Genomic DNA, 24,698 nt, shown 5'->3' on the forward strand with positions numbered 1-24,698 from the left:
AGGAAGAAAATGTGCAACTTATAACCATCTAGCAAGAGAAACGTTGAACATATAGGTTACTTGAGTAGTGGAATCTCTTGTCTGTGTGCCTTGAGTAGAAGTCTCTTTCGAGTGTGATTGACCAGTGGAAGTCTCTTGCTAGTTTGCTTGAGCAAGCGTAATACGATCGATTATAATAAAAAAAAATAGTGAACAAGAGGATTGGATTACTCTCAGATTATGGGAGGAACCAGAATAACATTATGAGTGATTTTACTTATTGCTTTTACACTTAATTTCCTTCCGTTGTTATTAACTCTGAATTCAGATTTTGAATTTGTCAGTTTCTAAAACTAATTTTAGAAGCGGAAAAAAATTCACAATACATAATTTAATTTTCCTTTTTATGTATTTTTTTCCCTTCACTTTTATGGTTGCCACAAGCCCACAACAAACTTAACCATGAAAAAAATATGATAGTAAACATTTTTTTAACTTAAAAAAAATAGCAAATTAAGACGATAGTAAACATGCAACATGGAAAAGTAATTAATTATACTGGAGACGTGAAGACTTTTCTGAAAGATTTATCCGTTTAATGTGTGCAAACCTTCTACGACGCATCTACTATCTATCTACTATCTACTATAAAGCCTTTACTAATGAATTGGCCAAACATCCCAAAATGCCCTTCCCTTCAATTTCATTTACACTGCCTAATGGATAAAAACGTAATTAACAAATCATGTGATACAAAGTAGCTACTTTTATCATTCCAAACAACAAGTGTTCAAATATCATTGGTCCAACTTTATTCATTCATTTTCCATTCAACTTTCTTCCTATCACACTTTTCAACATTGTCCAACACTTCTCTCTCATAACCCATCTGAAACTACTCATTTTTTCTCTGCACAACAACATGTTCATCTTCATCGAAAACCCGGGTAAGACCCAGTTTATGAGATAGAAAATGGATGTTTCACATACTTTTCTGACTTTTGATCTTCACTGTAATGTTATATGGTTACATAGTTTATTGTTGACCCATTTTTCATGCCTTTTAACTATTAGACCCAGTTTATGAGAGGAAAAATTAAATCTTTTCATATTTTTCTGATTTTAGGGTTTCATGTCATGATGTTTCAAAAGGGTTTATGATGTTTCAAGAGGGATTCTGAGTTTTATTATTCTGTTTTGTTAATGTTGTTTTTTGATTTATCAGGACAAGGAAATTGTTCTATTATTTAAAAGGAGAACCAGTTGATTATGGTGAAGAACATAGTAAGGAGTGTGGGCACTCGCAGTTTGGAAGAATCTATGAACAAGGTTTGGACTTTTTGGACATTGGAGATCCTCATGTTATGTTTGTTGTTTGTGGCAATTTTTTTTACTTTACCTTTTTTTAATGTTTTTTATTTATTAAAAGTGTTTTGTTTTGTTATTTTGGTACATAAAGAGCGTTATTCCGAGTGGGACGAGGATCACCATCTTTATTTTGTGACACATTATGCTGGAGCACAGGTAGTGTCTGCTTTGCAACAAATGCTTGCTGATAAGGTTGGTCTTGGACTTATTGTTATGTTTTTCCTGCATATTTGGATAGTCTATACATATTATGCAGTTCACATTATATATATTCAAATTAATAACATTTTTATTTTGAATACAAATAGTTATTGCTTATTTACCACGCACAATATTGCTAACATTTTTCATTTTGAACACAATTGTAATGCCTCTGCTTGATTTATGTTTATTAAGTTATTCACAAGGACTGTTTTTCTATAGAATATATAAAGCTGTTTACAAATGTATTCAAAGCAGATCCAGCCGTTCATTCAGAAACGATTGATTGTCATAGGACTCTGCTCACCTACTGATTCACACTACTCTTTCTGCAGGTACAGCTTTTTATTATTATTTTTCTCTGCTATTGTTATACCTTAATACAACAATCTTTGCTTTGATCACCGCTTAATGTTACATCCTTGTCAAAATGCAGAAAAATTGTTATGTTAGGAAGAATTGCATTTTCTGTCATGAAGAACTTTTTAAAATGGTGAAAATGATCATATTAAAATATAAAATAATATAACAGTTTAATAACCTATTTTAATGTAAATATTATAAATCTTCTTCATACTGATTTCAAACCACTTATCAATGACTTAAGAGTGTGATATATGTTTACTAATTCAACTCATCATGTCCTATTTATAGGTCAAGCAAATTGGTCAAATTTGAGTGTATTATTAAAGACAATGAAAAGATGGTTCTGCTGCAATGTCTCTAGCAAATCTGTCATAAGGACCTCAAAATAAAGGTCTGCATATTCCCAAGACATGAATAGAAATCATGGAGAAAACCAGTATATAAATTTACTTCAAATTTAACAAATATAAATTGATTACATATTGTCTATTCATTTCTCTCCATTTGGTAACAGTTATATATTTTGAATGTTAATAATTCAATTTGAATGTTATGTTAGTAATTTATTTTTTTTTAAAAGCTTTGTTAGTAATTGAATTTAATGCTTTTTTTATGAACGTAGTTAATGCACTTTAAGATGGAAAAAATATACACCCTCCGGTCACATTTATAAGCAAAAAAAAATGGTTTTCACGATTATTAAGAAATTCAATTAAGTGTAGTTAACTTTTTAGATTTTGGAGAAAACATTGATTAAATTTACTATAATATCCTCTTTATTAAATTTAATGAAGTATTGGAAAATGAAATATAGGGGTATCTTAGGAATTACAACATTAAATGATTTAGTAATAATTGATTTTTGCTTATAATAGTGACCAAGAATTAGACCATTTTTTTTGCTTATAATAGTGACCGGAGGGTGTACTAAGTTAGATAATTTGGTGTGATATACTTAATTACTAAATTTGTGTGATACAATTAATTTGGCGCAATGATTGTAGCAAGATAGTGGTAAAACTAAAAGAAATCCTTAATACCCTCAAAGAAGCACATTGGGAACCTTACTTAATACCCTTAATTAATGACTATGTACAAATAATTATTTTTAACATACGAGTCACTACTAACATAATATTTATTGTTTTAATAAAACATTTATCTTTTTTATTTCATAGAGAAAATTTGTTTCTAGACAACAAAATTTATTCTTAAATGTCAAAATTTTCTTTCTCTATATGTTTATTTCTAGATGTCAAAAATTTATTCCTATAATGTTTTTTTCTCTATTCTATAAGTTTTTTTCTTTCTTTTTATATACTTATTTAATAAAATTGAATTTTTATGATCATTGGTAATTCTATAATTTAGTTTTTTTTAATTTATTATATATAAATAAATTTTATATAATAATAAATAAATTTACGCACGGGTATCTTACTAGCCTATATATAATAACAATAATAAAACCTTATCGAAATGATCTAAGATATAAATAAATTTACCCGTGTTGACCTATCTTAAATCTTTTTTATGCATCATTATTTTAACTTAAAACCTAACATTCATATTAATATCTTATAAGTAAAACTTTTTTTTAAATGGTTAATTTTCATTATTTAATCTTACGGGTCACTATCAATACAATGTCTATTTTATTTTGTTAACAATGACATTTATTTAAAAAGCAAAAATTTTATTTTGAATTTAAATTTTTTCTTTTTCTTTCTCCACGTCCCTTTTTCTTTTTATATTTTATAATTAAATACTATCTCATTTCAAATTTAAAAATGTTTCTAAAATACTTATTTTTTGAAACGATCAAGTCATATCAAAAATATTTTTGGATCATTATTTTAACTTAGAACTTAATTTTCATACTATTAATATCTTATTAGTAAAAAAAATTTTAATGGTTAATTTTCATTTTATATATGCAATTTGGTCAAACTTCTTTACTTCACATTTTTCGTATCATTCAAAAAATACTACACCACAAATAATGCACCCGGGCGACAGCACGCGTCTCTGACTAGTTGGAATCAATAAAAACTCGTGAACAAATTGACATCACTTATTAATTTAATAACCAAAAAGTTCTCGAGTATATCATATGTGGGACTCAAGGACTTGTAACTTTTGAATATTCTAGAGCACTAAAATCACAACATGAACAATATGCTTGAGTGCTTAATTATTTGCAAGTATTAAATATAGTGTATCGATTTGCTTCATATGTACGTGTAAAGTGGTTATTATAAACAATATATATCTTTTCACTGTTGTGATTTACATCTTTTAATGGAATGTAAATAAATTGTTTTCAATTCAAAATTGTCGGTGAAGCAATATGTAAAGAACGTTTATCAATAGTTAATTGGTCTAGAGATGATTGCCACTAGATTTGAGATTTGATAGAGAAGACTCCAATTCGATCTCTATAACTACGGTCGAAGAGAGAAGATAGTGACTATAACTTAGTGTGTGAATGATTAAATTTCAATAATTTATAATTAGTTAAATATTAAATTTATAAAAAAAAAGATTCATTTACTTAAAGTCTAGTATTTTTTAAAAAATTATCTTTATTAAACATTGATCTGATGACCATTGTTATAAATAAAACTTATATAATATATTTTTCTTTTTTAATTATATCATAATTTAGTCATTTTACACCGACTAAAAAATATAAATAATTTTGTAAAAAAAAAATTATTTTTAATTATTTTTTTGATAATTGAAAAAGAGAAATTTAAATTATTAATAGATGAAAAAAAAGGGCGATATATATTCTCTTAACCTTTATTTTATTTGTATTTTTTTTCTTTTTCAAAATAATTATACATTTATAACATAAATCAACATTTTTTACTTTTGTCAATTGCTATATCTTTATTCAATAACTTTTATTTTATTCATCTCATCTACTAACTACAGCTAAGAATAATATTTTATTAAATAATATTAATTTTATCATTAAAATAATATTTTAATTATTTTCTTAAGAATCATCCATAGTTCACACATGATATTTTTTTATAAGACAAAAAGAATAGTAAGGAGTAACATATAATAACAATTAAGTTTAAGTGGGATCTACTATATAAATCAAATTATTTTATAATATTTTTTTTTTATCGAATTAGTTAATCTCAATATTTTTTAATAATTTCTCTTATAATTTTTCTAAGTCTTCGTTTGTATTTGATTGTTTGATTTCTCTACAAGCTCAAACTATTTAAATCTTTTTTTTTTACCATTTTTATTATAAGTGTTACCTCAATATTTTCTTTAATAATGTCATTTCTAATATTATATCATCTAGCCTTACCTTACTCCTCCTTAGGTGAAATTCATGTGTTTCTAATACCCTTTGTCAACTCATTTAAATCTTCATTAGACTTTTCAAATAGTATTATATCATCTGTAAAAAAAATATATACATCTCGATGTTATCTCTTGAATATGTTTTATGAGGACATTTAAAATTAAAGTGAAAATCTAAGGACTTAGTGTTGAATCTTAGTGCAATCTAATTGTTATGAGAAAATCGTTTATTTTTCTACTTTGTGTTTGCATACTAATTGATACCCTCGAATATATATTTTGAATAACTTGAATATAGACGACTCTAACATCTTACTTCTCTAAGATTTTTTACAAAATCTCTTTACACACTCTATCATACATAGGGGTATTCTTGGTTGAATTATTCACATAACCAATATATAACCATTTATCATAACCATTTTTACAAAATCAGTATCCATAACCAAATTTTATAACCTATTATGAAATTCCTAGTCAGTTTTAAAGTTCACTTCTAATTTTCAATTTAAAATCCGTTTTGACCATAAAAATCAAATTTTTAAAACTAGATATTAAGTTTTTACAACTGATTTTTCAGATAAAACTGATTTCGGATATTAAAATCCAAATTTTTAAAATGAATTTTACTTAAAAGATTTATTTTCATTTTTTCTAAAAAAATGTCGATTTATAAATATCAAAAACTTGTTTAAATAAATATTAAAAAAAATATTATCGTCAGAGATTGAACCTTAGACCAACATGTTACAACCATTTAACTTAACTAGCACATACCAATTAAGCTACCCTACCTATCCAACGATCTTTTTCTTCATATTTTAAAAATTAAATATCATAAAAAATCAAAGGTCCATCCTTTTAAATTTTCTATAATTTTACGAAAGATGCATTGTGCACTTTTCATGCCTATTATTCTAAGACTCAACATCAGCCACACTGCTACTAACAGTGTTTTTTACAGAAAGGCTATTTATTTAACCTGTGGGATGCAACCCATCGAGGTCCTGGAGCCTAACCTAATGCCAACACCAATGGTATGGTGAGCATCAACGTTCAACCTCCTGCTTAGGTACATCACAAAATCTTCCTTAAAACGATTTAATAACATAGAGCAGTCTAGGACTATGGCTTCTAAAGCAACGAAAAAACTAACAGAGTTTATATAATCAGCAACAACAAGAGCATCTGATTGCACAAGCACGCGATCTAGTTTCAACTCATATGCCAGCTGCAGGCCCCATCTGATTGTCAATGCTTCAGCAAGGCTCGGATCAGCAGTAATGTCCTTATTCTTACTTGCGGCAAGAATGACCTCCTAGTCGTGGTTCTTCATGACATATCCCAAAACCATATTGCCCTCTTGGAAACACCCAGCATCCATGTGTATGACATTGAAACCATTGGGGCAAAAGCCCTGGTCACCATTCTGAACCTGATATTTCCTCACCCACAGTTATGGGTTGGCGCTATTAAATTCTATCACATAATCAAGAGCATTCTTATCCACCTTCTGCGGAAAAAATTGATCATTGTTGAAAAGGCATTGGTTCTTAGTTATCCATTTCTTCTATAATATTGTGCACACCAATTAAATTCCAAACGAATCATTATAAGACAAAGAGTTTCCCATCCAATCTAGGAGATTAATATTATAAGGGATACGGATACCGAGGGGAGAGGAGAACCAAACCATTTTGTGATAGAAAATTGTAGGAAAAAATGTTAGGCAGATTTAGGCATTGAATGACACAGGGGACAAAGAGAGTCTAACCTGATGCCCTTCTTTTTTAGACTGTGTTTCATTGGCAAGATGTTTTTTGTGATTCGCCACATGAAGTTCTTCATCCTAGTACGCATCGAGGAATACCATTTTTTTCTTCGACAATTTATGATGGATGGGCATGACGGGCCTTCCTGTTTTTATGTTATCATCGCTCCAAGGTTGTGTTAGACGGATTTAACAAAGTACTCGCTATATTTTTCCTTATGCCAAAAGAGCTTGTCCTCCGACCTTCTTAGAGATAGAGGAATGCTAGAAATTTGTTTTGTTTCTAGAAGGATAAAGAAGGTTACTATGAGGTCTTTTTCACATGAAGATGTCTTGGTCAATGAGATCACTCACCCTGGAATCTTTGTCCAAAACTTTCACAGAACTATGAACTTTAAAGCCTGCACTTTCAAGTAGTCAGCTATCTCCCCGGATTTTTATTTTTCTCCTATTACAGATCTTCCACCTAGCTCCTGCCATAATCATATCCCTAGCACTAAGAATGTTTCTCCTAGCATAACTCGGTGAAAAAGACACATTTGCGCCTAAGATCAAACTTTTAGGGTAATATCTCATCTTAAAAACTTTCTCTAACAGCAACTCCCCCTGTGTGAAGCCTCAAAAAGTGTTTACCTAGGAGGCTTGTGTTAAAATCCTTTATTCCTCTAAAGCTCGTGCCTCCTATGCCCTTTGCCTGAGCCAATTTGTCCCAACTCATCCATTGAATTTTCCTTTGTCCCTCCTTTATGTCCCGCCAAAATTTATCCAATATAGCTTCGATCTCTTCGCAAATTTCTTCAGAAAGTTTAAAATAGCTCATAATATAGTTTGGTATTGCTTGAGCCATCTCTTTAATTAATACTTCTTTCTCACCCATAGAGAGGAATATATCCATCCATCTTTTTATCTTCTTCTATACACGACTAGTCAATGACAAAAGAAAAGATATCCTTCTTGAGTCATTAAACACATTTCAACTAAAAGATGCCTCTGACTTCTTAAAATTGACCATTTATCCTTAATACACTTGGTAGTTAGTTAGAATGTCCATGATGCAATCTGCTAATAACAATCTTGTTACCACTCACCCACACCCGCCAATTATGCAAGTAACCACTAAGATAATAATTTTAAATCACCAAATTAACATACTAATTTAAATTGAATCATCAAAACTATTGCAAATTCATTGTCTCTTCACATGTCAACTCATAGTTCATTCAATATCTCAAACAAATGCAAAGTTCCTTCCAATCCAAATCCAATCATTAATAAGTGATGCAATAAATAATTCCTTTTAATAATGTAATTTTGTACCCCAAAATCTAATTTATGCTAAAAAAAATCAATCTATATATCACATTATACATTAGGATTTAAAACAAAGAAATTTCACTATGTCAACAACATACATAAAAAATATAAAATCATCAATTTGACAAGTGAAACGTAAACTATGAACCCTAAAATAGAGATAGAAGGGGAGGAGAGAGATATTTTCAAAAATAAAATATTTAAGATTTTTTTTTTTTGAAAAATAAGTTAATTTAATTTTTATTTTTGATATGAATATTCAAAATATGAAATTGATTAAAACCATATCAATAATTAATCGATTTTTAATAATAAATTTAAATATGGATAATTCATATAAATGATTAAGTTGAGCACCACTATCATATCATTCCTAAATCAACAAAATTGTAAGGGACGTGATACAAAAAACATTAATATTTTTTAAATTGTATAATAACTTATTAATTAGAAACAAATATATTTTACAAAATGATTTGTAATTTAGAACAGGGTAATAATAATTTTAGAGTAATACATAAAATATAAATTAGAACATACAACTTAAAATAAAATAAATATTACAACAAATGTGACGTTCATTTTTAAACTCTTCTTTTCTATATAATTGAAGATTTTACATGTATTCAACTTAAGGTTATAATAAGATTCAAAAATAATTTATAGATTTTTAAAATAATTTGTAAAATTACAAACTCTCATATTTCTCTCTTTAAGTATTTACTTGTAATTAGTTGTGTATATGAATTGTTATCGGTCAAATACATCATAAATTGTTAAAAACGAAAAAATTTCGATAAATAATTTATTATTTCTTATGTAAAAATATTTAGATCAATAATAGATTTTTGGCTAAATTACAGTTTTAGTCCTCCTGTTTTGATATTTTCACGATTTTGGTCCCCCTATTTTCTTTTTAAACAGTTTTAGTCCCCCATCCCAATTTTGTTCATAAACAGTGCATGATCCGTACATGAACAGTACGTGACCGTACATGAACAGTACATGACCGTACATGAACAGTTGGTTCAAAATTGGGATGGGGGACCAAAACTGTTTAAAAAGAAAATAGAGGGACCAAAATCGTGAAAATGTCAAAACAGGGGGACCAAAACTGTAATTTAGCCTAGATTTCTTCTCGCATACCATTTTTAGATAAAAAATATTTGATCATAAATACCATTTCTCGTATATAAAAATAATTAGATCAATAATAGATTTTTTTCCCGTATACCAACTTCATTTTTGTTTAGGTATCATTTACAAAAATATTTGGATCAATAGTAAATTTCGTATATAAAAATATTTAGATCAATAGTAGATTTTTTTCCCGTATACCATTTTTGAATAAAAATATATATGGATCATAAATACCATTTTTTGAAAATTATAGATTTTTTTCGTATACAAATATTATTTTTGTTCAGGTATATTTACAAAAATATTTGGATCAATATTAAATTTTCGTATATAAAATTAATTAGATCAATAATAAATTTTTTTCTGATACCATTATTGTCTCAAAAATATTTGATTATAAATATCATTTCTCGTATATAAAAATATTTGAATATAAATATCATTTCTCGTATACCATATTTGGATAAAAAATATTTGATCATAAATATAATTTCTCGTACACGCGCATTGTTTTCATGAATAGTAATTGTTGTTTATAAAAATACATTATTGAGAACAAAATTTGTTTCTAAGCCGGATGGTTTTACTTTAGAATTCTTTAAAAGAAATTGGGAGTTCTTAAAGGAGGAGGTGTTCTCTTTTGTTGAGGACTTTTACGAAAAGGCAAAACTCACCAAAGCTTGCACTTCTTCTTTTATCACGCTTGTGCCTAAAGTCAAAAATCCTCAAGCCTTGCATGAGTTTCGTCCTATTTGTTTGGTGGGTAGCTTGTATAAGATATTGGCTAAGTTGTTGGCTAATAGACTTAAGAAGGTTATCGGAAAGCTTGTTTCTAAGAATCAATCGGCTTTCATTGAAGGAAGAAATATAGTAGATGGTATACTTGTTGTGAACGAGGTGTTGGACTTAGCCAAAAGAGAAAAGCAGAGTTGTGTAGTGTTGAAAGTCGATTTTGAAAAGGCTTATGATAGAGTAAGTTGGAACTCCGTTAGGTATATCTTCAAGAGGATGGGTTTCGGTAATCCGTGGTTGAGGTGGATGGAGTGTTGCATCTTTACTAACTCCTTGTCCGTTCTTGTAAATGGGAGTGCAACCAAAGATTTTAGGGTGGAGAAAGGCCTTAGGCAAGGTGACCCCTTGTCTCCGTTTGTGTTTGTCTTAGTAATGGAGGTCCTAACGGCTTTAATGAAGAGGTCTAAGGAGCTAGGGGAGTTCCGTGGTTTTAGATACAAAGAAGACAAGGAGGTTGATTTACTTCAATTTGCGGATGATACCATAGTCTTGGCCGAAGGATATACCGGGAACTTGTGGAGTTTGAAGGCTATTCTAAGAGGTTTTGAAATGATGTCGGGGACGAGGATCAACTTTCATAAGAGTAATATTTATGGTGTTAATGTTGGAGATTGGTTTTTAGAAGCGGCTTCGTCATTCCTATCTTGCAAAGTGGGTTCTCTTCCTTTCAAATTTCTCGGTGTTAGAGTGGGAGAAAGTCCTAGGAAATTCGCGATGTGGAAGGATCTTTTGGAGATGATTAGGAATCGTTTGAAGGGGTGGAAAGGTAGATTCCTTAGTATGGCGGGGAGGGTAGAGTTGGTGAATTCGGTCCTTAACGCTATCCCCATTTATGCGTTATCCGTTTACAAAGCTCCTAAGAAGGTGTTGGAAGAAATAAGAAGTATTCAAAGTAAGTTTCTTTGGGGCGGAGTTAATAGTAAGAGGAGTATTCATTGGGTTGGATGGGATGTGGTTTGCAAAAGTAGAAAGGAAGGAGGTTTGGGAGTAAAAAATGTGGAGATAATGAATGTAGCGTTGGTTAGCAAATGGAAATGGCGTATTTTAACGGAGAAGGAAGCGGTGTGGCAAGATTTGTTAGAAGCTAGATATGGCAATCCGAAGCTAAAAGTGTTGATAGGGGACAAATCGGTTTTGAACAAAAAAGATTCTCATTGGTGGAGAGATTTGATTATGTCGGATAATTACGAGACGCTTCTCTATGACCATTTTACTAGTGCTATAAAGAGTAAAATAGGTAATGGAGAGTCTTCTCCATTGTGGTATGCCTCTTGGGTGGGACAAAGATCGTTGATGGAATCTTTTCCCGAGCTGTTTTCTTTGTCCATAAACCATTTGGCTTCTGTTAATTATGCAGGTGAATTTATTGAGGGAGAGTGGCAATGGGACTTTGCGAAATGGTTTGGAGAGGGGACGGAGGCTGCAACAGAAGCAGTGGCGATTCAGCAAAGAATTGGCCAGCGGAGTGCTACGGTGCCAGCTGCGGTTTCTTTGTCTGAGGAAGAAGCTGCTGCCAGCGCAAACAGCAGAAGGGGCGGTACTTCAGCAGAGTCGGGTTCAGCCAGGCTACTCAGCAGAAATGGTGTATCAATGGTGTCTAGGCAGCAACTTAAGGAGATGTTGCAGAAACTGTTGGAGATGCTGGACCGAGTTGCTGTCAAGGAGTTCGGGGAGGATAGCTTCTCGTGGGAACGAAATCCGAATGGTATTTTTTCTGTTAAATCTTGCTATGATTTTTTCAAGACTTCTCTTTCCGGGCCTCCTTTGGATAGTAAGAAGGTATTGGCGTTAAACTATCTTTGGAAGTGTAAAGTACCGCCGAAAATTTTATTCTTTGGTTGGAGATTTATACACGAAAGGTTAGCCACTAGGGATCAATTGGTTAGGAGGAGAGTGTTGGTGGAAGGAGTGAATTCTTTATGTCCTCTTTGTATGGAGAAGGAGGAATCTCAATCTCATATTTTCTTCTCTTGTGACATTACTTCACATATATGGAGAAGGGTATTTATGTGGTTAGAGTTAGCCAATCTATTAACCCTTGAGGAGTTGGGTGATTTTTTCTACAATTATGAGAAGATCCCTTGTTTAAATAAGAGAATGATTGTGGCCTACGTTTGGCTTGCTACGATTTGGTCGATATGGTCTAAGCGTAATGCGGTGATCTTTAGAGAGGAATCGTATAGCTTTAATGAGTGTATGTCGGTGATTATTCACATCTCATGGAGGTGGTTATCTTCTTTTCATAAGAAGGTGAATTTATGTAATTTTTATCTTTGGAATATTCGACCTCTTGATTGTTTTGTGAGGTAGGAGCTTTCCTTTTGTTTTATGGGGTTGGAGCATCCCTTTTGCTCCTAGTAATTCCATTTGCTTATTTTTTTTTTAAAAAAAAAAAAAAAAATTGAGAACAAAATTAATATTTGAAGTTCATAATTTTTTTATTCAAAGTAAATTATAAGTGATTTTTGAAGAAAATTGAACAAAATTAATTTTTTTTTATTCAAAGTAAACTGTATAATTAGAAAGAGAAATTAAATAAAAGTCAAGTCTATATGAAAAAAAATTGCGACATTAAGAAAATTGAACATAATTCCCGTTATTTTTTTTATCCGTTATTTTAGTAATATAATTAGAAAGAGAAATTAATTTTAGTAATTTTTTTATTCAATATTTTGATTAATAACTTTATTTTATCTGTTATTTTAGTATTATTTACAAAAATATTTGAATCAATAATAAATTTATTCTCGTTATTATTCTATATTTTGATTGGTAGTTTTATGTCCCATTTATGAAAAATAAAAAATTATAATTTAGTCAAAATATATTTTCTATAGTTAATTGACCTATGCACCATGTTTCATCAAATTATATTTAAAAACTTGATTCAATTTTAAATCTGACATATAATATTGAACTGAGTTATAATTAAAGTAAAATAATAGACTATTCAAGGGATAGTAACTAAGTATTTATAATTATATTCATTTAAAAAAAGCACATGGTCGAAATTAAAATTGCAGTTAAAAAGTTTAGAGGAGCCGAAATGAAACAAACTTAAAGAATTTGCAGTAACACTAAGTAAACCTACATAATGAAACATATATAATAAAGACTTTGATGTGTAACTTTAAGTTTAAATAGTGTACATATGCAACAATGAATATTTTAATATATCGTGTCATTTTCTTGTTCTTTTTAAAACACAGTAAATAGACTGAATTTTTTAGCAACTTTATTTGGATTAAAATAGCAAAAACATAAATCATATGTTATTAATAAGACATACATTCCACCAAATGAAAAACAAAAGATGAATTAGGTACCTGTGCACATATTATCAGTTTTAAAGGGTTGAAAGTTCAAATCAGTAAATCAGTAGAGTGATGGCAGAAAATTCACACATTTGTTAGCTACTACTACACAAATAAAATACATCTTGAACATATAAATAAAAGATAATGCAGAAGAAGTCAATGACTTTTACTATCTTTTAGAAATCTTTACCTGAAAAGGAGAAACATCATACATAGCCACTTGAGATGCCATTGGCAGAAGTGGTGAACCAGGAGCAAGATGTTGAATTTGAAAAGGCATGCTAGTAGGACTCCTCTGGGATGTGTTTCCAATCAGGCTGCTTTCTAGGGGCGATATAAGACGTGCCCATGAAACTCAAGCCAACTTGACCAAATTATCCAGCAGGTGCATTTATATGCCAAAGCAGCTGCTGCATTTCTTGATGACTTTCATATTCATGGGCACATGACCTGAAAAACATTTCAAGGTATTTTACAATTGAAGGCATGCTAATACAATAGTTCTAACTCCAACCAAACCTCGTATGTCATAAATGGAACAATTCTATACTAAACGTTGTAAAGGCAAACAAATGAAATAACGATGAGAAGTACAAAACAGGAAAAACAATTGTTTTAGGCAAAGAGTTCAAAAAATATTGAATAACAACAAATCTAAGATCCTAAAGAATAATAAATTCACTTATAGTTTCATCATACTTTCACATACTTGAAAAGTGTACCAGTTCCGACTTTGTACATAGCATCCAAGCGTAAAATTTGTTGCGCTGTAGACAAAAGTGAATCAAGGTAAAAAACCACTTCATTTAGGTACTCGTTTCCATTCGGCATCGCCTCTTCCGTAGTCCAAAGAGCACTGTCTGTGAGTTTTATATAGTCATCCAATTTTCTGTTGACTAAACTTAGTAGGGTAATATAAGCTGCATCCCTTGAAGTGTTCTGTAATACCTTTGCAGCTAATGCAGCTTGAGGCTTATCCATTGAACGAACCGAGACACCTTCCCCACATAATTGAGCCATATGCCTAAGGAAAAAATCACAAGCTCTGTCAAGAACAGACATATTTGCAGTAATTTGCATAGCTTGAGACACAGTAATTTTCCACCGTTTATTGTGTCCTGTAATGCTTCATTTAACACTCCAATCAGAAGCTTGTCCAAATACTTCCCCACAATACACTCCAATAGAGCCTTTGATGAACGACCTCACGATGTGACAAGCTTCAGGTACCATCGAAGAGAACGCCGCTACGTAAGTAAAGGCGGGCATAATATCAGAAGTTTGAAGACTAAATGACAGAACATGATGCTCATAATCACTTTCTTTTTTATCACCATTTGCTCATATGAGTCATTTTCAATAACATCGATAATTTTCCGCCTACAATCTGCCAAAAGAAGCAAGTGGTATTTGTCGCAACAGTTATCAAACACGTGTAATAAAGGGCTAATGTCATATCCATATTGGAAATCTATTGGTTTAGAAACAAATAGATGATAAGCAAGTTTAAGGGACATCACACAATTTACCTTCAATGCAGCAACCTCAAATGCAAGCCAACCAAACAAACAGGCAAATAATATGTATTCGAGCTTTCATTTTCAAAAATGCATTTACTGTGAGTATACATAATCATAGTTTAAACAAACATAATCATATAGAAACAGTGAAGTTGTACAACACCCTGCAAGTTAGCACATTGCAGACACTTTCTTATTATTGAATTTGTTTATATGTATAGCAGATATGAATTGTGTAAATTTGGTGAAATTGCAATTGTATGGCTGATATAATTTGTTCATATGTATAGCTGATATGAATAGTAGTTAAATTGAAATTGTGTAAGTTTGGTTAAATATGCAGGAAGTTTAAATTTCCTGAACCTTCTTACATCACCGACCGCTATCAATACAATTACTCATTGGTACGTCCACCAGCCTATAACATCGTATAAATGGCTACCTAACCATCACATGAAGAACACAAAAAGACACACATATCAGTGAATTCATGCCTAGATAGAGCAGTTGTTTATTTGCTTATGAAGAACATGAAAAAGGAGAAGAAAAAAAAACATCATGAAAATATAATTGTCCACGCATGGGTATCTTTGACAACCTTTTTCGCCATCCTCCGATACATCACTCTCTTGGGGCTAGTCTCATCACCTAAATCAAATCAGTCAGAGAGAATAAGACATGCTCAATAGTCATTAAAAATAATAGCCAACAGGTTCATAGTTGGATAGCCTTTCTAAGAATTGTTTTATCGAACATATGGAGGATCATCATCCCAAGCCTATTTTGACTGGGATGGAGGCATCCACATGCCAATTAACTTTTCACAGAGGATGGATTCTTCCTTCATCTTCTTCTTACATATTCTATTTCGAGCTATAGTGAGTTTCTCCGTCTCAGAAATGTGTTCTTCTTCGCAGCTTGTTGGTGCATTTTCATAGTCATCCAAAGTGCATAAAATTGTGAAAAATATTTCAAAATCATGCGAATTTTCAGAAAGTTTCGTTTGGAGTTGAAATCGAACCTGAAATAACATCGCATTGGATTCCAATTCGATCAATTCTTTTACTATAAATTAAAATACTGTAAATACAAAATTTAAAAAAAAAATGAAAATTTGTATTTAAATATTCAAATGATACATTAATCAACTTACTTTCTCCTAAGAGGAAACAAAACCCACCAAAGCCAAGAACATTCAACAAATGAGTAATCTGAAGAACAAAAAAACACACATCAAAATTGAAACTTTTTCCAACATTGAAATACCCAAATTGAAAAAGCATAACAAAAAAAGACCTTGTTGCTGAAACTTTCACGTTTTTCAGCGTATTTTGTCTAAGAAATAGAAGTTGACGATGGAAGAAGATGAAAGTGAAAGGCTGAGTTGAAGAATGAGGAATGGGGAGAAAAAGATGAAGGGAGCATTGTCTTTAGAAGAGAGAAGAGTGCTGAAACTTTCACGTTTTTCAGCATATTTTGTCTAAGAAATAGAAGTTGACGATGGAAGAAGATGAACGTGAAAGGCTGAGTTGAGGAATGAGGAATGGGATTGGGGAGAAAAAGATGAAGGGAGCATTGTCTTTAGAAGAGAGAAGAGAGAAACATTGGAAAGTTGTTAGTATTTCAGAATTCAGAAGTGAGTTGTCTTGGGGAATGGGTGGCACAATTATCTCGACTCAAAAAGTTGTTTTGAATTCAAAAAATTACTTTTTGGACACATGTGACATTATCAATTGATCCAAACCAAGCCAGCAAAGGCATAATTCAATAACCATGTAATTAAAATTGAACAATGTGACATTATTAGTTGCATAAAGTAATTTTTGGACACAAAATACCCCCATTTTGATGAGGTGGAGGGCAAAGACAAAAGGTTAAATTGGTGTTTTCCAGAGCCATTAATTTTCTTATATTATAGATGTGTTACATAGTAGTTCATTAAAAATTGTTTCGTTAGTCGAATTTCTCATTTCCGTTAAATTTAAAAAAAAATGTTAACTTCTGATTATGTTGCACTCTTGACAGATTTTTAATATCTGACTTAACTTTTGATGGATTTTTAATATTTGACTAGGCTTTTTGACTTATTCAACATGTAAAACCTTTTTTAGTATTTGCACAATCCTTCGATTCTTCAAGTATTTTGGAAACTGAGTTTTTAATTGATTAGTTTCCTAAACAAATTGATGTTAGCATTTAATACTTGGGATTTTCTTATTCCACCTCATGCCCCAAAGAAAGATCCTTGCAATTTTTAAAATGTACCTCTAAAATCGGAAGTAATTTGTGGTTCGAAACTTTTTTTGTTAAAATTGATTGAAAATTGGAAGTATATTTGTGGTTTTAAACCGGCAATATATTTCCAGTTTTAATGTTACTAGTGGCAGAAACACTTTTTGCAGAGAAATATGTCATTTTTAGCTTTAATATATTTACGGTTGTTTCGCACTAAATACAAATAATTGTACAATTCATACAACAAAGACAAATATATAGTGTTATAGTAGTATCAAATACAAAAATGTAATCCAAATACAATAACAAAAAACTATAACCAAAATACAAAAACATTAACAAATACTACTGGGATGACGGATGATGAGTCAGCATGTTACCCTCGAGGCGTCCCTCTGCTGCCTCTTGTAAAACAGAGTCTCTTGAGCCTCCGCCATGATGGCATCCAGAACACCTCTAACATTGGATCCATCAGGAAACAAACTTTTGTCAATATCATACCCCGCAAGCTCCATGATACGACGACACCTAGGCAACACGTCAATCGCATGATCGACCCTAGCCTGCTCCTCCTCTAGGATCTCCTGATGAACTGGCCTCGGTGGGTTCCTGGGAGCATCTTGTATCATGTATGGATGGGACACCCGGAAGAACCATATCATGTAACCGTAATCGTAGCTCCAGTCGTCTGGTGCTACGGTACTCCTGGCCTCTTCAGGAACAAGATAATTCTCAAAATCATCAAACAAAGCATCTATATCCCTCCGTTTACAGCCAGAGGAGCAGATACAGCCGGATCCCGGGGAATGGTCTGGGTGAACCCGAACTGATGCAACACCCGCTCAAGCATATAGGCAGCCATCTTACGAATCTCGCACGCCAACCAACTCGTAAACAGCGCAACATCGTCAAATGGTATTGTCTCAAGGTGGTCGACGTATGAAGAGAAGTGTATTTCCTCATGTGTCATCTGATCAATATACACCTGAAACGGCTCTATCGCCTGGTTCCCTCGAAGCGGGTCGTATGCGCAGGCACGCGGCTTATCTTCATTATAACCCGTAGCAAGTGACCAACCTGAGATGCAGGGGAAGTGTTGTAGGATCCATCCCTGAAATAGGAAAATTATTTGTTAGTTCCAGAATCAAAAATAATTAACAAATACCACAAAGACAAAGAAGTTATACCGTTATGAGTGACATGTTGTCGGTTATCTGCTTCGTATTCCACTTAATCCCTTCATCCAACTTAGTATACAAGTAAACCAGACAAGCAACCCCCCAGTTCCACGGGTGGATCGTCTCAAAATCATCAAAAAAAACCAGAGGTACATGATATCAGTGTAAGTGCCACTAGTATCCATAAAAATATGTGTGCCAACAAGATACAAAAGGTATGTTGTCATAGAAAATCTCCTGTGAATGGTAACCTATTCGGGATCACCATCAGCCTCTCGCGCACGTCGTAGCTCATCCGTGAACACCTGAGCCAAATAACTATACCTGACGTGACTACCTCGGGTTTTATCAATCTCTTCTAGGGCACTCTCATAGGTCCAAACATCTCAACCAACAGATCCAACTCCTCCTCTTTACCGATACTCTCATGATCCAAGAATCTCCCTCTGATTAGAAGATGCAGCAGACACGCGACGTCATCGAGTGTGATTGTCATCTCACCGTGTGGTAGGTGAAACGACGACGTCTCATGATGCCACCTCTCAACGAAAGCGTCAATCATACCCCATTTTACCACGTTGTATCCACACTGGGCCAAATCTTTCAACCCAGAAAGCAAAAAAAAGCTCATCAAACCATGGCTCAACAAGTGGTACGAGTCTACTGATCTTCCGCCCATGGTTAATGACCTTGAGCGTATCTCGTTCCTACATAAATATCTAGACGAATTTAATAAACAAACCAAAATTCTAAATTATTAATCAAATTCATAATTCAAAATGTAATATCAATCAAAATTCAAATTTCATATACGTCCGGTCCAGATATGACTAGAAACATGGTTAGGATAAAAAGGAAAAATGGATAAATTACACGGTCCACCTCCAAAAGCCTGAGGCGCCGCATGCGCAGCCTGTGCAGGTGCACGCTCAGGTGCATCCTCTTGAGCACGCTCAGGTGCCTGCGATGACTAAGGAGTCGCCTCAGATGTCTTATGGGATTGTGACTGGTGTAACTCCCAGTTTTAACTTATTTATTTTTATAATTAAAAATATGTGATGTGGTGTGTTGTGTGTGCTATGATGTGAAATTTGGAGTAGAAGGCCTTAGAATAAGGTAGTTATGACGAGAGATTAAGGATGGGGGTGTGTAAATATTATAGTGTTAATAGAATTACTATTGTTATTATTTTAATAGTAATAATAATATAGTTAATAATTAGAGTTTTATTAATTAAATAATTAAAATAAGGAAGGACAAGTTAGGAATTATGATTTAGGGATCCAAGAGTTAATATTGGGAAAACAAGGAAGAGGGAAACACAATTGTTATTTTGGATAGTGAAAATCATAGAAGGAAAAGGAGAGAAGTGCAGAGCTAGGACATGAGGAAGAAGAGGGAAGAACACCATTGAAAGAGGGAAGAAAGATTTTGCTAGGAATACCAAGTTAAGGGTGGAGTTCTAACACTATAAGGGTTTGTATGATGATGGGTTATGGTAGAGTTAAGTTGTATAATCGTGTGTTCATCTTTGTGTGAATTTGAGTTTTGAATGTGTATGTGAGGTTATGAATGTGGATGATGAATGATGTGTGAATTCCTACAAAATTGATGAAATTGCAATTGTTTGATGAATGAAAAATTTGGGTAAATTTTGGGTTCAAATTATACAAGTGAGGAAACTACTTTGGTGTCAAAAAGTTGAGTTTTGGGATTTTGGGAAAAAAGGTACCATTCAAATTGAAGAGAAATTTTTAATAGACTAGAGTAAAACTTGTGGTGTTGTATGAGATAGAATATTGTGCAATTAAGAATCAACAGGGGAATAAAGTAAGTGTAGCAAAGATGATAATGTTGCGTTGGATGTGTGGTAAGACTATACATGATAAGATTATAAATTGTCGTATTGTAAAGTGTTAGAATAGCATCTATAATGAACAAAATGATGGAAAATATTAATAGGTGGTTTGGGCATCTAAAGGAATATTTATAGATTATATTGTAAGAGTAGATTAGATGGAAATGAGTCAGACATCTAAAACCTAGAAATACTATAAGAGATGTTTTTAAGAAATGTCTTGAGATCAATAATTTGGATATAAGCATGGTCCTTGATAGAATATTATGGCGGAAGTTGACACATGTATTCGACCTCTACTTAGTGGAATAAAGCGTGATTGTTGTTGTTTTTGTAGCGGTTAGACTGTAATTAGTCTTGCGTATCAATAATCTTCCATTTGACTGAGTCTTCATCTCAAAGTCTTTTATTTGCAATAAAGTTTCAAGTCGTTTCTACGATTCTCATTTTCTTTAATTTTGCCTTGGACAACTATTAGTGTGTTAAATAAGATAGATCAAAAAAGATTATGTCTCAACAAATCTTTCTAATAAGAGAGGTTCCAAAAATGCATATTGTTTTCCATATGTATTAGTGCTTGTATCCTTGTCTTGTGATGGTTTTGCCAAATTTTTTGAATTTTTTGAAACTTGACAATTTGTTAATCATGGCGCCATGAAGTGTGACATAACACAAATGACGAATTGAAAAAACAAAAGTTTTAAAAATGATTTAAAGGCCTAAACATCAGCTTTTTAAGAGCATTTGTATACCTTATTTTTATACTTATGCCCAAAGGGTCTTGACAATTTGTTAATCATAGAGCCATGAAGTGTGACATCAAATGAAGAATTGAAAACAAAAGGCTCCAAAATGATTCAAAGGCATAAAAGATCTGTGCTTATCAAGAGCATTTCAATACCTTATTTTTTTATTATTCTTAAAGGGGCTTGCCAGTTTGTCAATCATAGAGGCAATAACTGTGGCATATCAAATGAAGAATTGCAAAATAAAAAAGCTCCAAAATAATACAAAGGATCAAACATCTAATTATCAAGAGCATTTCGGTACCAACATATTAGCGTATGTTTCATCACCGGATAAGTACTAACAAAAGAACAATGCTTAGCAACAAAATTATTTCTTTTCAAGCGTAAATTATATACCGTGGGAAAAGGGTAGAACACTAGAACAAAATGAGAAGCAGACGCTAACCAACTAATTTTGATAAAAAAAGTTTAAGACTCGTGATGTAGTTCTCTAATCTATAATAACCAAAGTAAAAATTATTATGAGAAACAATTGCACCAACACATTTTTAATATTAAACTGAATCTACTAGGATCACTAACCAATTTTTATAAAAACAGTTCAAAACATAACTCATACTAAAACAAAAAGTCTACTCATCAAAGGATCACAAACCAATTTTTTTAAAAGCAGTTCAAAACATAACTAGTACTAAAACCAAAATTCTACTTATCAAAGGATCACTAACCAATTTTTATAAAAAACAGTTCAAAACATAACTCATACTAAAACCAAGTACAATACAAAAACAACCTTTTGCAGTAGAAAGAAAAATTAAAGTTAACAAAGTGTATATAAGACAGCACAACAAGTCGTCCAGTCAAAGCCTCTGAAGGCGCTTTCAGCACAACTCAAGAAGCCCATCATACCATCATTCGGAATATGAAGTTTTCAGATCAGCAATTTCTCAATAGCATCCTGCATACCAACAAAACAATCAGGATGCATTTTTAATTAATGGATCATAAAAACATTAAATATTGTCGTTATCTGAGTGAAAACCATGAATGTGGAGCCAGGACATACCTTGAGTTGCTGAATTTGTGATTTCAATTGACTTCCTTCATTAGTTGTAACAGAACAAGCAATCACTGGTCGGGTTACTCCACAAGCACGTCCAAGTGCTTGCTTTGATGTGACAAACACATATGGAACATTCTAAAAAAAATATACAAACAGATAATTGTACAAAGATTAATAAGCTATACATTACTGATAAGCAAAAATCAGAACAGGATCAAAATAAAACAAACCAGCTGGAACAGTTGGCAAACAACATTATATTTTCCAAATTGCAACACACAAGATTAGTAAAGCAAACAAACTTTTAGTGATACCACAAATGTGCAGAGCAATATTACTTGTAGACATAATGGATCCGACTCTTAATTGTTTAATACTTAAAAGAGTAACTTACAACAATTATTGAGCCCATATGAAATTCCATGCAAATATAAGCAAAAGAAAGAGTAATAAATTTCATAGCCCTGACATTTCAAGGCAACTAGGCTACATAGCAATAAGCTAGAAGAGCGTATTCTGCTACCAAGAAAATTCAGTAAAGCCATAATTTTAATAGTCAGAGGTCAACAACAAATGAATTACAGCATATTCAATTGCAGTATGAAAGATCCGTATTTGACAGCAGTACGAATGATCGCAGACATGACCATGATTTAAACCTTGGCCATATAATTAATCACTATATGCATACATATAATTAATAATGAGGGAAGAGCATAACACGTAGGCACTTGGTGTATCAGTATATAACAACTATACAGTATACGGAACATCTAAACAGCAAGAAATTATACAACAATACCCATATAACAACGACACATGAGACTATGATGATGAAAAAATAAATAATTTAAAATTACAGATATAATATAAAGGTTAATAATATAATACGCTACCTTATCCTCAGCAAGAAGAGGAAGATGGAGAAGAATCTCAAGAGGCTCAGCATCAGCAGCCATAACAACAAACTCAGAAATACCTCTATTCAAGGTCTTAGTCGCTACAACCCAAAAAAATTAAACAAAATCAATAACCAAAGAAAACAAAGAAATTAAACCAAAAAAAAAAACAGTAATCATAAATTAGGGTTACCTTCATTTGCACCCTTCTTAAGCTGCTTGTAGTTAGCAGCTTGTTGAACCAGATCCATAATCGTAATCGTAAGCTGAGCATCAGCCAAAGGGTAGGCTTTAGGGTTAACTGCTTCTCCTGTCTGCAAATTTTCATATACAAAAACAAGTATTAATCAGTAATCAAAACACATAGAATCGGAGAATTAAGAGAGAAATGAAAAGTACCATTGTAGATTGAGGAATGAACGAAGAAGATGGAAGACGGCTAGGGTTTAGGGTTTGGGTAGAATGAGGACTGAATAGAGACTACAGAGCCGTTATACAAACGAGGACTTTATATATAAATAATAATTTTAATTATTAATTAAATTAATATTAATGTAAATGGATATAGGTTTGCGTTGCGGCTAATGTTACTACTAGGTCCTCGTTGGATCTCCATGAAGTTGAACCGGAAGCCCATAATGGTTCTAACCCGACTCAATACAACTCTTGTAACATTTTTGGCCCTCTAATATGCTTGGCTTTTTCATAAGTCATTTTAGGGTGCTTATGTGGAATTACTTCTCCCACCACCCTAAGAAGTGGAGAAGCACGCAATGGAAATCCAAAAATGCATCTCAAATTTTAGAAGTATATTTTTGGACACACTATTTTTATATTAAAACACATTTTAAAGTGAGTTTCACCTTCTTTTTCCTAAAATTTAGTCTGGAGATGAACTTTCGGATTCACCTCATACACACCTCATGCATTTCTCATTGAAACTCTCTCATTTTGAAAAAATTAATATTGAGATGTGTCTTCATATTCACCACCAGACATTAAATTTTAACTTTGTTTTAGAGATTAACTCGTAAGAGATTCGTGCGCCCACACAGGTCAATTTATTTGATACAGTATATATAACTATTTTAGATGTAATGGTAAATAAAAAATGTTAAATTTAAATGTATCATTAACAATGACGATATGAATTTAAATATATTATAACTAAATTATTGCAAAGGGAACAATTTAATTTTCTACTCATACATTTTATAAAATAAATAAAAAAATTATTACCGTACTCATACGTTGTACCTATATATTATAGTCTATATTATAGGGGTGGACATCGGTTTGGGCCGGTTTGGGCTCGGGCCCAAACCTCCCAAACGAACAAACCCATGGGTGGCACTTAAAGTCCCAATTTCGACCACTTTGCGAATTGGGTATTTCGGGTTCGGATTGTATCGAATTCGGATGTCTAGTTCGGTTAAATTCGGGTACGATTTTAAATGGGCTTATGGGATTTTCAAGCCCATATCCAAAATATAGCAGTTTGACTTAATTTTTGTGGTGCAGTTTCTACATTTTTCAAGCCCAGCTATTCTGAATTTTAAGCACATATAACCAAATACTCTAAAATATAAATTCATAGTTGGAATATATTACAAATTCC

General features: G+C 32.1%; 1 protein-coding gene and 2 long non-coding RNA genes across 4 annotated transcripts; 1 reads left to right on the plus strand and 2 right to left on the minus strand.

The window, feature by feature from the left end:
* The first annotated feature begins 808 nt into the window (after positions 1-808).
* Positions 809-2,345, plus strand: LOC131604084 (uncharacterized). 2 transcript variants are annotated; one of them, XR_009284616.1, is made up of 4 exons: positions 809-926; positions 1,205-1,308; positions 1,771-1,883; positions 2,203-2,345. It is a non-coding gene; the product is annotated as an uncharacterized LOC131604084 (long non-coding RNA). The 2 variants fall into 2 exon arrangements; XR_009284615.1 differs by having other exon boundaries at positions 1,807-1,883.
* Positions 2,346-14,200: 11,855 nt separating this feature from the next.
* LOC131604094 (uncharacterized) lies at positions 14,201-16,729 on the minus strand. Its single transcript, XR_009284617.1, has 3 exons — positions 16,395-16,729; positions 16,252-16,309; positions 14,201-16,119 (listed from the first exon to the last, which is right to left on the minus strand). It is a non-coding gene; the product is annotated as an uncharacterized LOC131604094 (long non-coding RNA).
* Positions 16,730-21,751: 5,022 nt separating this feature from the next.
* Positions 21,752-23,635, minus strand: LOC131604101 (uncharacterized). The gene is made up of 5 exons (XM_058876592.1): positions 23,480-23,635; positions 23,274-23,394; positions 23,078-23,181; positions 22,185-22,316; positions 21,752-22,076 (listed from the first exon to the last, which is right to left on the minus strand). The coding sequence occupies exons 1-5, from the start codon at positions 23,480-23,482 to the stop codon at positions 22,050-22,052; spliced, it is 387 nt and encodes a 128-aa protein (XP_058732575.1). The 5' UTR covers positions 23,483-23,635; the 3' UTR covers positions 21,752-22,049.
* Positions 23,636-24,698: the final 1,063 nt, after the last annotated feature.

This window comes from Vicia villosa, linkage group LG1 (assembly GCF_029867415.1).
Source record: "Vicia villosa cultivar HV-30 ecotype Madison, WI linkage group LG1, Vvil1.0, whole genome shotgun sequence".
NCBI lineage: Eukaryota > Viridiplantae > Streptophyta > Magnoliopsida > Fabales > Fabaceae > Vicia > Vicia villosa.

What these genes read in the sequence shown, in the direction of transcription:
- LOC131604101 (XM_058876592.1), bottom strand. An exon ending in CTCTTCTTGCTGAGGATAAG is followed by an intron (nt 22,317 to 23,077) that starts GTAGCGTATTAT and finishes TATTTTTTTTAG; the next exon opens with AATGTTCCATATGTGTTTGT. An exon ending in CACAAATTCAGCAACTCAAG is followed by an intron (nt 22,077 to 22,184) that starts GTATGTCCTGGC and finishes GTTGGTATGCAG; the next exon opens with GATGCTATTGAGAAATTGCT.